This window comes from Heterodontus francisci, chromosome 6 (genome assembly GCF_036365525.1).
Source record: "Heterodontus francisci isolate sHetFra1 chromosome 6, sHetFra1.hap1, whole genome shotgun sequence".
NCBI lineage: Eukaryota > Metazoa > Chordata > Chondrichthyes > Heterodontiformes > Heterodontidae > Heterodontus > Heterodontus francisci.
In genome coordinates, this window is record NC_090376.1 from 34,135,482 (window position 1) to 34,147,772 (window position 12,291).

At 42.3% G+C, this 12,291-nt stretch overlaps 1 protein-coding gene across 4 annotated transcripts in view; it reads left to right on the forward strand.

Moving 5' to 3' along the window:
* Positions 1-12,291, forward strand: part of LOC137371237 (periostin-like) — a 100,707-nt gene that overhangs the window by 42,802 nt on the left and 45,614 nt on the right. For all 4 annotated transcript variants that reach the window (XM_068033451.1, XM_068033452.1, XM_068033454.1 and 1 more), the window contains exons 7-9: positions 1,386-1,527; positions 5,435-5,647; positions 9,345-9,479. In XM_068033451.1, coding sequence (XP_067889552.1) covers positions 1,386-1,527; positions 5,435-5,647; positions 9,345-9,479 — 490 coding nt within the window. The remainder of the gene's footprint in view (positions 1-1,385; positions 1,528-5,434; positions 5,648-9,344; positions 9,480-12,291) is intronic.

Consider the following 12,291-nt stretch of genomic DNA (forward strand, 5'->3'; position numbering starts at 1 on the left):
AGGCAGTAAATAGTAGAGTGCCACAGGTATCAGTGCTAAGGCCTCAGCTATTTGCAATCTGTATTAGTGACTTCGATGAATGGGCAGAGAGTAATGTATCCACGTTTGTTGATGATACAAAGTTAGGTGGAAATGCAAGCTGTAATGAGGATACAGAGAGGCTGCAAAGAGATATAGACAAGATAAGTGAGTGGACAGCAAGGTGGCAGATGGAGTATAATATGGGGAAGTGTGAGATTAATCACTTTGGTCATAAGAATAGAAGAGCAGAATATCTTTGAAAGGCGTAAAACTTATAAATGTTGATGTGCAGAGAGACTTTGGTGTCCTCGTACAAGGAATGCATAGCTAGCATGCAGGTACAGCAAGCAATTATAGGCAAATATCATGTTGGCCTTCATTGCAAGGGGATTGGAGTACAAGAATAAAGAATTCTTGCTACAATTGTAAAGGGCTTTGGTGAGACCACACCTGGAATACTGTCGGTAGTTTTGTTCTCCATATTTAGGGAAGATATACTTGCATTGGAGGCAGGACAGTGAAGGTTCATTGGATTGGTGCTGGGATAAGAGGGTTGTTCTATGATGAGAGGCTGAGTAAATTGCGTCTATATTCTCTGAAGAATGAGAGGTGATCTCGGTGAAACTTACAAGATTCTGAAGGGGCTTGACAGGGTAGACACTGAGAGATTGGGGAATCAAGAACACTGGGGCACAGTGTCTGGATAAGGGGACAATCATGTAGGACTGAGACAAGGAGGAATTTCTTCACTCAAAGGATTGTGAATCTTTGGAATTCTCTATCCCAGAGCGTAGTGGATGCTCCATTGTTGAATATATTTAAGGCTGGGAATCAAGGGATATAGGGAGTGCATGGGAAAATGGAATTGAAGCCCAAGATCAACAATGATCTTATTAAAAGGCAGAGCAGTCTCGATGGGCCAAACGCCTGCTCCTATTTTTTGTTATGTTCTTACACAGGTTTGTAAGAAAGAACTAATCAGCATATATATACTGTATAATGTAATGGTATCATGTGATTAAAAACACGACTATTTAACTTTAAAATTGAGCCACAACAGAGACCATTTTACCATCTATTTTTGTCAATGATTAGTTTGCAACCAAGCTATTCATTGGACTCCAATTTGGAGGTATCGTTTTTGCCATTCATTTTTCTCAATGGAATTGCCTGGAGCAGTTTGTGGAAAATTATAAATGATATTTAGCACCATTCTGATGTCTCAACTAGTTTTTATTACATAACTCCATAACTACATTTGCACCTTGGATCATTAAAACACTTGGATGAATGTTTATATGTAAGATCCTAAAATGTCAAGAATTGTAATTTATTGGTTACTATCTAACATTCTTTTCCTTTAGGCTGCTGCCACTGCCTCAGGGCTGCTTGAAGTCCTTGGCAAAGATGGACATTACACACTCTTTGCTCCCACCAATGAAGCCTTTGATAAACTTTCACGACAGGTGCTGGAACGCATCCTAACTGACACTGTGGCACTGAAAGGTACTTTGTTAACTGATGTGCAGTGCAATAAATGACTCAGGTCGGGTCAATTAGCTCAAAGCAAACATTTGGATTATCCCTTTTGTTTGAGGCTATGCCCACATTCCACAATTTGCTTTGATTTATGTCAGTATTTGCATTTCAGATGTGTTAAAACGGTCTGTTGGCCTAATAGGCACAAGGGCATAGATCTTGACTTTCTGCAGAGGTGCAAAATGAATCAGAGCAAGTCAGGTATCCACTGAGGTCAATGGAAGCAAGATTCAGGAGAAATGTAAAACAGGCTGCCAACTTGCCATCACACATTTTACCCTATCGTGCAAAGTCAAGATCTACCCCAATGTGCCTTCAAGCTTCAGTCTGCAAAAAGTTTTTAAAATAACATAGCATCCTGCTGGTCACAAATCCAGTCTTGATGCTTTGTAACCATAGCTTAAAGAATGGCAGAATAGTCTTTTGGGGCTTCTGCAAGGAAACGAATTTGCATGCGCTAGAAACTTAGAAACCACATTCAAAACAAATCCCATTTTCACAAGGGTTTAGTTGGTCATTTTGTTGAGCTTTCAATGTCCTGACATTTAACGAATATTTAATTTTATCTGGTCGTGCACTGCTGGACATCACATTAAATATGTTTTTTTTGGAAATCCAAAGGAATAAAAGTACATTTCATTCAAAAGAAACCTTAAATCTCAACAAGACAAGATTCCTCACACCTTAGCTCTCTATCTCTCTCTCAGATTTTCTTTCCCTGTCTGCCCTGCTGACTAGGGGCTGGATTTTGTGCAGCCAGCAGGCCTCTGGGCGCCAGACCAAAAAGGCAGGGCGGGGGAGCCCTGCCTCGGCATTTTCGAGCACTCTCGGCATGACCCTCCATTGTTCTGCAAGTGAATTTTCTGTTGTCAGGATCTCCATCCCTTTAAAGATGGGGATTCCTCCTCCAAGAGCTGCCAGCCAATCACAGGGCTGGAAGCTCAGCAGTACTGGCAGCACCACTGGATGCAGTGCCACTGCTGGTACCGCAGAGGCCTTGGACCTAGGCCCAGTGCTGGAATCCCGGACCTCAGCTAAGTGAGGCGGGATCGCTGGGGCCAGTCCAGAAGGCCCTGACAAGTGGGGTGGGCATGAAGTCTGGGAGAGAGGTGTCCACAGATTGCGCATGGGGAAGGAAGCCCCTCCAAGCCTAGAGGGAGAACGCCTCATATTGCAAGGCGCCCTTCCTGCTTGGCGGAGGCAACCCCCGCTGCTGGTTAAATCCCAGCAGTCAGGGGAAGAGTCCCTAAAGTGGCTGTTGATAGCCACTTAAGGGCCTCAATTGCCCTCTGGGTGGGAAGACCATCAGCCTATCCCACTACCAGCAAAATGACTTGCTGAAGGGGTGGCAACGTTCCCTCTGCCCCCCCCCACCCAATCGTCGTGATTCTATGCCCCCCCCCACCCCCCCCACCGCCTCCAACCATCAGGGGAACCCATAAAATTCAGCCCTTGTGGTGCAATAGGCTTCACGCCCGCTCAGTTGACACTCACAAAAATACTTACATAAAGTTTTTGCCAGCTCTCCATTGAATTCTTGCCTGCATTTGCCCCCCCCACCCCCGACCACTGGAGCATCAGAGGTCCCTTCTTTTGGGTGAGACGTTAAACCGAGGCTCTGTCTGCTCTTGCAGGTGGACATAAAAGATCCCTTGGCTTTATATCGAAGAAGAGCAGGAGAGATATCCCTGGTGTCCATGTCAATATTTATCTCTCAATCAATATCACTGAAACAGATTATCTGTTTGTGGGAACTTGCTGTGCCTTTTTAATCTTAGAAGAGTGACTACACTTCAAAAGTACTACATTGTCTATAAAGCACTTTGGAACATTCTGAGCTTGTGAAAGGCACTATATGAGTCATAGAATGGTTACTGCACAGAAGGAGGCTATTCGCCCCGTTGTGTCTGTGCCTGCACTCTGCAAAAGCAACTCAGCTAGTCCTGAAATTTTTTTTTGATTTAGATAATTATCCAATTCCCTTTTGAAAGCAACAATTCAATCTGCCTCCACCACACTTTCAGGCAGTGCATTTCAGATCCTAACCAATCATTACATAAAAGAGGATTTTTCCTCATGTCCCCTTTGGTTCTTTTGCTATTCACCTCTAATCAGTGTCCCCTAGTTTTTGACACTTCTACCAATGGGAACAGTTTCTCCTATCTGTCCTGTCCAGATCTCTCATGATTTTGAATACTTCTATCAAATCTTCTCTCAACCTTCTCTAAGGAAAACAACCCCAGTTTCTTCAATCTGTTCATGTAACTGAAGTCCCTCATGCCTAGAACCAGTCTCATAAATCTTTTCTGCACCCACTCTGCATTCGCATCCTTCCTAAAGTGTAGGGCCAAGAATTAGACAAAATACTCCAGTTGAGGCCGAGCCAGTGTTTTACAAATGTTCACCATAACTTCCTTTGGAGATGTTGAGTCAACCTCCTTCCTTCTATGCTTGTCAGCAATATGCTTCAAGTAAGACATTCACGACATGATTGAGTTTACAGAATAGACTTTATTCTTACAGCACAGGTGATCAATCTATATAGTTTGATGGTAGCATCGGGTTTCCCTCGCTCCTTTGAACTTCTGACATGTCTAACTCCCTCATGATTAATTACCTCCAGACTTCATGAATTCACTGTCTCCAGACCTTCCTGAGAACAGCTTAGTTACCCATATTGTAATAGATACCCATTCTAAGCTATGGTTTATTGGCCCCCTCTGCATTTATTTCTTACATTAATCTTTAAAACTATACATTAATCATTCATGGTTGATGTTGTTCCAGCCAGATATTTCCTTGCACAGGCATTCCTTGCAGATGATGAGAAGACATCTGGAGTGAACATAATTCATCCCTCCATCGCTCATAGTCAGCCTACTGTTCCATCTCTCTTGCTTTCCCTAGGAAGAATCTTGCTCCTCCTGTTATCCCTAGGAAGCCTGTTGCTCCATGACCATTACAGTTAGGCAATTCAACTTGATTGTTAACTCTTAATCCTCCAAAAGGAGATAGAAATGATTTGGCTCCAATGAATTGGGTTGGTGGATTTTGCCATTCAGCCACTCATTGGACATCCCTTCTAATTTCATTCCATTGACTTCAACTTTTATTTTTAGTTCTGTTGGTATATAGGTTTATTTTAGCCTCAAAATACTTCCTGCCATACTCTTCTTGTGTCACCAATTTGGCAACTGTACTGGATATGATTAGAAATGGGATCTGTTGCATACATGCTTGAAAAGTCCTGCTAATGAATGTTTTGCATTTATTACTTCCATTGGTTCTGGTTGAAATAGTAGGTTTGCTTGATTTTAATCATCCCTCTCGGCAGTAACAGGGCAAATTTGAGGGGTTAAGGTCCTATTCCCAACATGTTCCCACAACTGCCTGAATTCAGGCACAGAATGGCTTCCTGACTCAGAGGAACAGGGTCTTAATTTAATGGCAAAGATGTGTCCCAATGACACCATTTTATACAGGCCTGACTACACCCTGCACAGTGTCGATCCCTCCAGTAAAATGCATGATCCTGGCCACAGGAGGCCCAGCTAAGTCTCATGCTTTTCATTTTTTGAAGGCCCCAACATACAAGGATATCTTGGACTTCTTCTGTCCAGGCTTTGACCACTTCCCTCTCCCCTGGTCCTGGATTAACCCAATCCCACGTTACCCCAATCCTTCCCCCAATTCCTGACTTATATTTATCAAGGACCATTTCCTTCAATCTTTGACAGTGGTGTGACCACTCAAGAATTTCAACCTCTTCCCCGTGATGTAATTCCAGCTGTTTTCAGGCAGGAGTCAGGATTGGAGCATGTTGAATGTGATCGAGTCAGTTTGTAGACATTAATCTTCTGTTATTTTCTTGCAGCTATGCTGAACTACCACATTCTCAACTCTGTCCAGTGTTCAGAAGCCATTATGTCTGGTTCAACCTATGCTACCTTGGAAGGATCACATTTAGAGATTGGATGTGATGGTGATAGTCTTACTGTTAATGGGCAGAAGATGGTCAATCGCAAAGACATTGTGACAAGCAACGGTGTGATTCACTTAATTGATAATGTGCTGATTCCAGATGCAGGTAATTGATAGCCTGTGGGCGACAGAAATAATGAAATGAGATGTGCTTCATCTCTTCCTTGTACACATTCCAAAGAAACTCTACTGCATTTCTAGTTTTTGACAATTGAATAAGAGTTGAGCACAATAAATTTCTTCAATCTAGTTTTAAACCAATAACATTTTTATACCATTCTTACAAAAATCAGTGCTTGCTGTCCAACATATGGTCCGCGGGCCAGGATCCAGCCTGCCAAAGATTTCCATCTGGCCTGCGGATGTATTTCAGAGATGAGAAATTTTCCATTGTCTTCTTCTTTCAGACCAGCTTTTTAAAAAATTGCGCTGTCAGTTTCACAGCTGACAGGTGCTGAGAGTGGGATCAGCAGTTTCCCAACTTCAGACAGATTCAGGGTTTTCGAGCAGGTTCCAACTTTTTTTTACAAGGCTGCCAGAAAACCCTGAATCTGTCCGAAGTTGGGAAACTGCAGTTCACGCTTTCAACACCTGTCAGGTGTGAAACTGACAGCGTAATTTTTCTTTAAAAAAATGACCAACCACAAGGCAGCTTTGCTGAATGCTCCCGCTCCCTGCAGAGGGACACAGAGAGTGAGGGACAGAGAGATAGAGATGGGGGGCAGAGAGATAGAGAGGGGGGAGAACATAAAAAGCGATGGGAGGCAGAGAGAGAGAGAGGGAAGAAAGAGAGAGAGAGGGAAGAAAGAGAGAGAGAGAGAGAGGGGGGGGCAGAGAGAGAGAGCGGGGGGGCAGAGAGAGAGAGAGGGGGGCAGAGAGAGCGAGGGGGGCAGAGAGAGAGAGAGGGGCACCAGGGGAACAGAAAGAGGGGGAGAGAGAGGGGGGACAGAGAGAGAGAGAGAAAGAAAGGGGGGACAGAGAGAGAGAGTGAGGTCAGAGAGAGGGGGGACAGAGAGAGAGAGAGAGAAAGAAAGGGGGTCAGAGAGAGAGAGAGTGAGGTCAGAGAGAGGGGGGGACAGAGAGAGAGGGGGGTCAGAGAGAGAGGGGGTCAGAGAGAGAGAGGGGGACGGAGAGAGGAGAGAAAGAGGGGAGACAGAGAGAGAGAGAGGCGGATAGAGAGAAAGATGTGGGACAGAGAGAGAAAGATGGGGGGACAGAGGGGGAACACAGAAAGTGAGGACGACATGGGGGGTGGGGGGTCATAACACAGAGAGGGGGCACAACACAAAGAGGGAGGACACAGGGAGAGAGAGACAGGGAGAACAGAGAGAGAGAGAGGGAGAGAGAGTGATCAAGATCATTCCTGACAAATGGACATCTATCCGGAATACTCCGCATCACTACAACCAGTGTGCAGGCAAATGTCGACTACTTGTGGAAGCAAAAAAATGCCAGGTATCTCACTAAATCAGTGTCCAGCATAGTGATGAGAAAGTAAGCCAATAAATTAATCTCATAGAATCATAGAAAGTTTGCAACACAGAAATAGGCCACTTGGCCTCTCGTTTAAAGCTTCTTCACAAAAATTCACATTTGTTGTTGTTTTGATTAATAGGAAGATAAATTTTTAATGCCTTTATCTTTCTGAAATTGTGTCACTGGCCCCTATGTAAGACAAAGATTGTAATGTGACCCCCACGCGAAAAGGTTGGACAACCCTGCTATATAAGGAGCAAAACTGAGTTTGTACCAATTTTCATGATACCAGGAATTAATTAATGATCCAGATGATGCTGAAATCATTCGTGTTTATAAAAACACAGATATCCTTCGAATGGGAAGATAGCTTTTTCAAAAGTTAGATTTGCATCAGTTATTAAGTACACACAAGGGCAATGGTGGATCAGTTGGAGATGATAGAATATGAATTCATTCTGTAACATGGGTGTTATTTCTGCTGGCATAGTTAAGCGTGATACGACACTGGCAGGTTCACAGTCAGTTTTAGTACCTCATTTTCTTCCCTGAAGGAACTGATTTGATGGCTTTTTTGGAACTGTGGCCAAGTACAATCATAAGAGGCCATCACATCCAAGCCTGATTATATCCTCCCCCAACATTCACACAGGCTTAATTTTCCATTTAATCCTACAGCTCTTCAACGCAAGCATTCAAAGTGTGGAAAACGAAAACATTTGAAAACAGGGCAAGTGTATAGAGGAAGAACACATATACCACAAAGATTTTCAGTAGAGCAATGCATTATTCTATGTGTGGGTTACACATCCAAATAACTATTACAGCGATAGGGCACCCAGTGAAACTATTATACTAGAAAGCTATTTCATTAGGAGGATTAATGTAACCATATTTGTATAACAGTCAGTCATTCAATTACAATTTTTTTTACTTATTAGAAGAATATTCAATCATTTGAAAAATCATAATTCTTTAAATTGCGATATATGTAAATGAGCAGAGAAATATTTAATGTGTATTCACTGTATTCAAAGAATCTTGTTGGGTAGTTAGGTACTTAGATTCCTCATACTGTTATTAAACTTTGCTTGAAGCATGAGTCCTGATTCCAGAGGTGCAGTTCACTGTTTTTTGAAATATGCCTGAATTATGCTGGCCAGGTTATACTGCCTGCATCTACTTACTCTCCCCAGTATAAATGTAGCTACACTATTCTAATAAAGGAAAGTATCCTATATGTCTTCTTAACCACTTTATCTACCTGTCCTATTTTCAGGTTTCTGTAGACATGCACTCCAAACACCCTCTGTTTCTCTACACTTCTCAGTATTCTACCATTCATTGTGTATTCCCTTTCCTTGTTTGCCCTCCCAGATTGTGGTACCTCACACTTCTCCGGATTGAATTCCATTTGCCACTTTTCTGTCCACCTGACCAGTCCATTGATAGCTTCCTGCAATCTACCTCCTTCTTCCTCACTATCAACCACCTGACCACTTTTTGTATCATTTGCAAACTTCTCAATCATATACAATCCAGATAGGCTACATCAAATGCACTACCCTCATCGACCCTCCTTGTTACCTCCTCCAAAAATTCAATCAAGTTAGTCAGACATGATCTTCCCTTATCAATTCTATGCTAACTGCCCTTGATTAACTTGTGCCTTTATAAATGATGATTAATACTATTCCTCAGAATCTTTTCCGATAATTTACCCACCACCGAGATTAGGCTGACTGGCCTGTAATTACTCGGACTATCCCTTTCACCCTGTTTAAAAAAACGGTGCAATATTAGCACTCCTCCAGTCCTCCACCTGTAGCCAGAGAGGATTGGAAAATGATGGTCAGAGCCTCTGCTATTTCATCTCTTGGTTCTCTTAATATTTATAATATCATTTTAGTACCACATTTGCAATTAGAGTGATGTTAATGTGACATTACAGGTCAAAAGAAATGGGGACATCAGCCAAATATTAGGTGTGTGCAGAGGTCTGCGATTTGAAAAATAAGGACATGTATTACCATAATCATTTTCCAACTTAGAGAAACCATCCCGAATGGATATAATAGCTCCGAACTGATAACAACAAAAATGAAAGATAGAAACTTACAGTTCTGTATGATAACATGTCAATACTTAATCAATAGTCATTCATGTATTACTCAGTGATCTGAATCCCACAGCTAGATTAATACAATTGTTTAATGAGCTATATTGAGCAAGATGATTGTTTTTAATACAAGTCCATTAAAGAACATCTGATATACTACAGATAAACTGTACCATCACTGATACCATTTTCCTTATTGCATTTAAAGCTTTGCAGGTCTTGGAGCTAACAATTGGCAAACAGACCACGTTTTATGACTTGGTGAAGGAAACTGGAATTTCTGCTGCTTTCACACAAGATAATGACTACACAATATTTGCTCCTATGAATGATGCCTTCAATGGTAAACTATCACTATCAAATATTTCATGCAACATGCTGATTTTTGCTATATAAGCCTGAAAGTTACATTTTGTGATATTAATGTACAAATGCTTAACATATTCAGATGACTTTTCTCTGACTGCTCTTTTAACAGTGCCATTACTTGGTCATTCTAAATGGTTTAATGCACATTTTAGAAGAGCAGAAGATCTAAGCATATTCATCATTTGTGCAATAATATTGTGCGTTTTAATTTTCAGGCCATTGTGGTGCCTTTGTAACTTGCGTGCTAATACAATCAGTTACTTCTGAAGAGGAATCCAAATCAGGATAATAGTTTTAAACACTTTTGGCAACATTGAATTGTCCTTATTACATTTTAGATATATTGGGCTCAATTTTATCAGCACCTTGATGCAGTGGGTCGTGCCGGGGGGGGCCCATAATATTCAGCAGGGAGAGGCCCACTTTGACCCCCGACGTCAACAAGAGCCCGCCGCATATTACCGACGGCATGGGGAACCTTGGTGTGCCCACTCACCCCTCCCCTCTCCCGCTGCCCGGCAGCGGGGCCTTTATCTAAATATTTAAATGAACAATAATGAGATGTAAATTAACTTAACTGCAGGCGGCAGCTGTCGCACGCTGACTTTACTGCGGCCGAACACAGCTCGCACGACTTCGGAACTCCGTATTTCCGAGGCGAGAACTTGGTGGGGAAGGGGGAGGAATAACATTTTCAGGGCAGGGGGTGGGGGAGCGACAAAAATGAATGTGATTGGGTGAGAGGATGGTGGGAAGGGGTTGAAGGTTAAAGGAAATAAAGTTCAGGGGGGGAAGGTTGTGATGGAAACTTTAATGTTTTTGGGGGTGGGGTGCGACAAATAATACACTGATTATTCATTGAGGGGGTGGGAGAGGGGATTTGAAGTGTGCATAACATTTTATTGCAATCTGTTTCAAAACCTGCCACTTTAAACATTGAAATGTAAGTGAAGGGCTTGAAGCCCTTTAAAAATGGCGCTGGTGCCTGCGCAGTGGTGCCGGACACCATTGCTGGGGACGCAGCGGCCGCCCCCTCTATGTTATTGGGGGTGGCCACTCCGCCCCCTCTATTTAAATGAGCTCCCGTGTGTCATATCGCGGGGACTCTTCAGCAGCACTTCCGTGTTGGAAGGCCGCCGAGTTCTAATAAAATTCAGCCCATTAACTTTTTGAATAAAGCAATTTGTTCACAAGTTTTAAAATGGACAGTAACCAATCTCATGACTATTTAATTTGGAGTTAGTATAGAACTGCTAGGTGGCAGCCTCTATTAATTAATGGTAACATGCAGTGAGACTGCACAAAGCTTCTGTCACAATTTGTGTATTCTGTTGCCTGTTGATATTATCTCAGTGGATCTATGCTCAAAATGATTCCTTTTTGTTAGTTTTTCTTAGCTCGTGGCAAACCTCATTATACAATGTAAATTGGGGTCCCATAAAATGGACCCATTGGATATTTGGAGCTGGAGGTCTTTTAGATGCTGTTTGGGCAAGCAAATACAAACATAGAAAATAGGAGCAGGAGTAGGCCATTCAGCCCTTCGAGCCAGCTCCGCCATTCATTATGATCATGGCTGATCATCCAACTCAGTAACATGTTCCCGCTTTCCCCCCATATCCTTTGATCCCTTTCGCCCCAAGAGCTATATCTAACTCCTTCTTGAAAACATACAATGTTTTGGCCTCAACTGCTTTCTGTGGTAGCGAATTCCACAGGCTCACCACTCTCTGGGTGAAGAAATTTCTCCTCATCTCAGTCCTGGTAGGTTTACCGCATATCCTTAGACTATGACCTCTGGTTCTGGAGTCCCCCACCATCGGGGACATCCTTCCCACATCTATCCTGTCAAGTCCTGTTAGAATTTTATAGATTTCTATGAGATCCCCTCCCTCACTCTTCTGAACTCCAGCGAATATAATCCTAACCAACTCAATCTCTCCTCATACGTCAGTCCTGCCATCCCAGGAATCAGCCTGGTAAACCTACCTTCATGAAGGCTTCATGACCAGCAGTCATTAGTGTATTTACAGGCTTCTTCTTCCACTTTCTGCCCCTCATTCTAGTTACAGGAGGTGCCAGTGAAAGGATGGCTGTTGGGGTAAGTCAGGCTTTATTAATACCCTAAAGCCATAAATTCAGGTGGCTTTGGGCCAGGTTAGGTGTACTATACTTTGGCTGTACTGTGCTTGATTAATGCCCGGGGACAGAATGGTGAAGAATGTTGGGTCGATATGTTAAAATTCCACTAAAACAGACATACTGATTGATTCCAAGCATCTGTGTGTGCACTATCTGCATTGTCATCTGCTTCCATCATAAACCTATTTTTTCTTTGGTTAACCTGCATGGTCCATGCAAGATTAATTGAAGAAGGAGGAGTATTCATCATCAGTGCAGCTTTTAAAAATCAAACCATTAAAAAGAATCCTCTTTAACTAGTTGATAGCCTTTAGTTTCTTTTCCTGTTTTTTAATGACTTGTTCAATTTTTTAAATGGTGATAGTGATTGATCTGAACAGTTGGAATCTGACAGTTTAAGGGAATCAAGTTAGACGATAACATCACTAAGAGTCCTGGGTTGATGACTATACATACTTACATTAACGTAGTTCACTCACATGAAATGCCTGGTAACCAAATTCTTAGATATTGTTAGAAGTAATTGTTATTTAGGTAAGCATATTTGAATAAACAGGAATAAGGATGAAAGGAGTATACCATTGTAACAATTTGATTTATAAGTGTATACATGCGATGTCCTCTCCTTCAATATAGATTTCCTC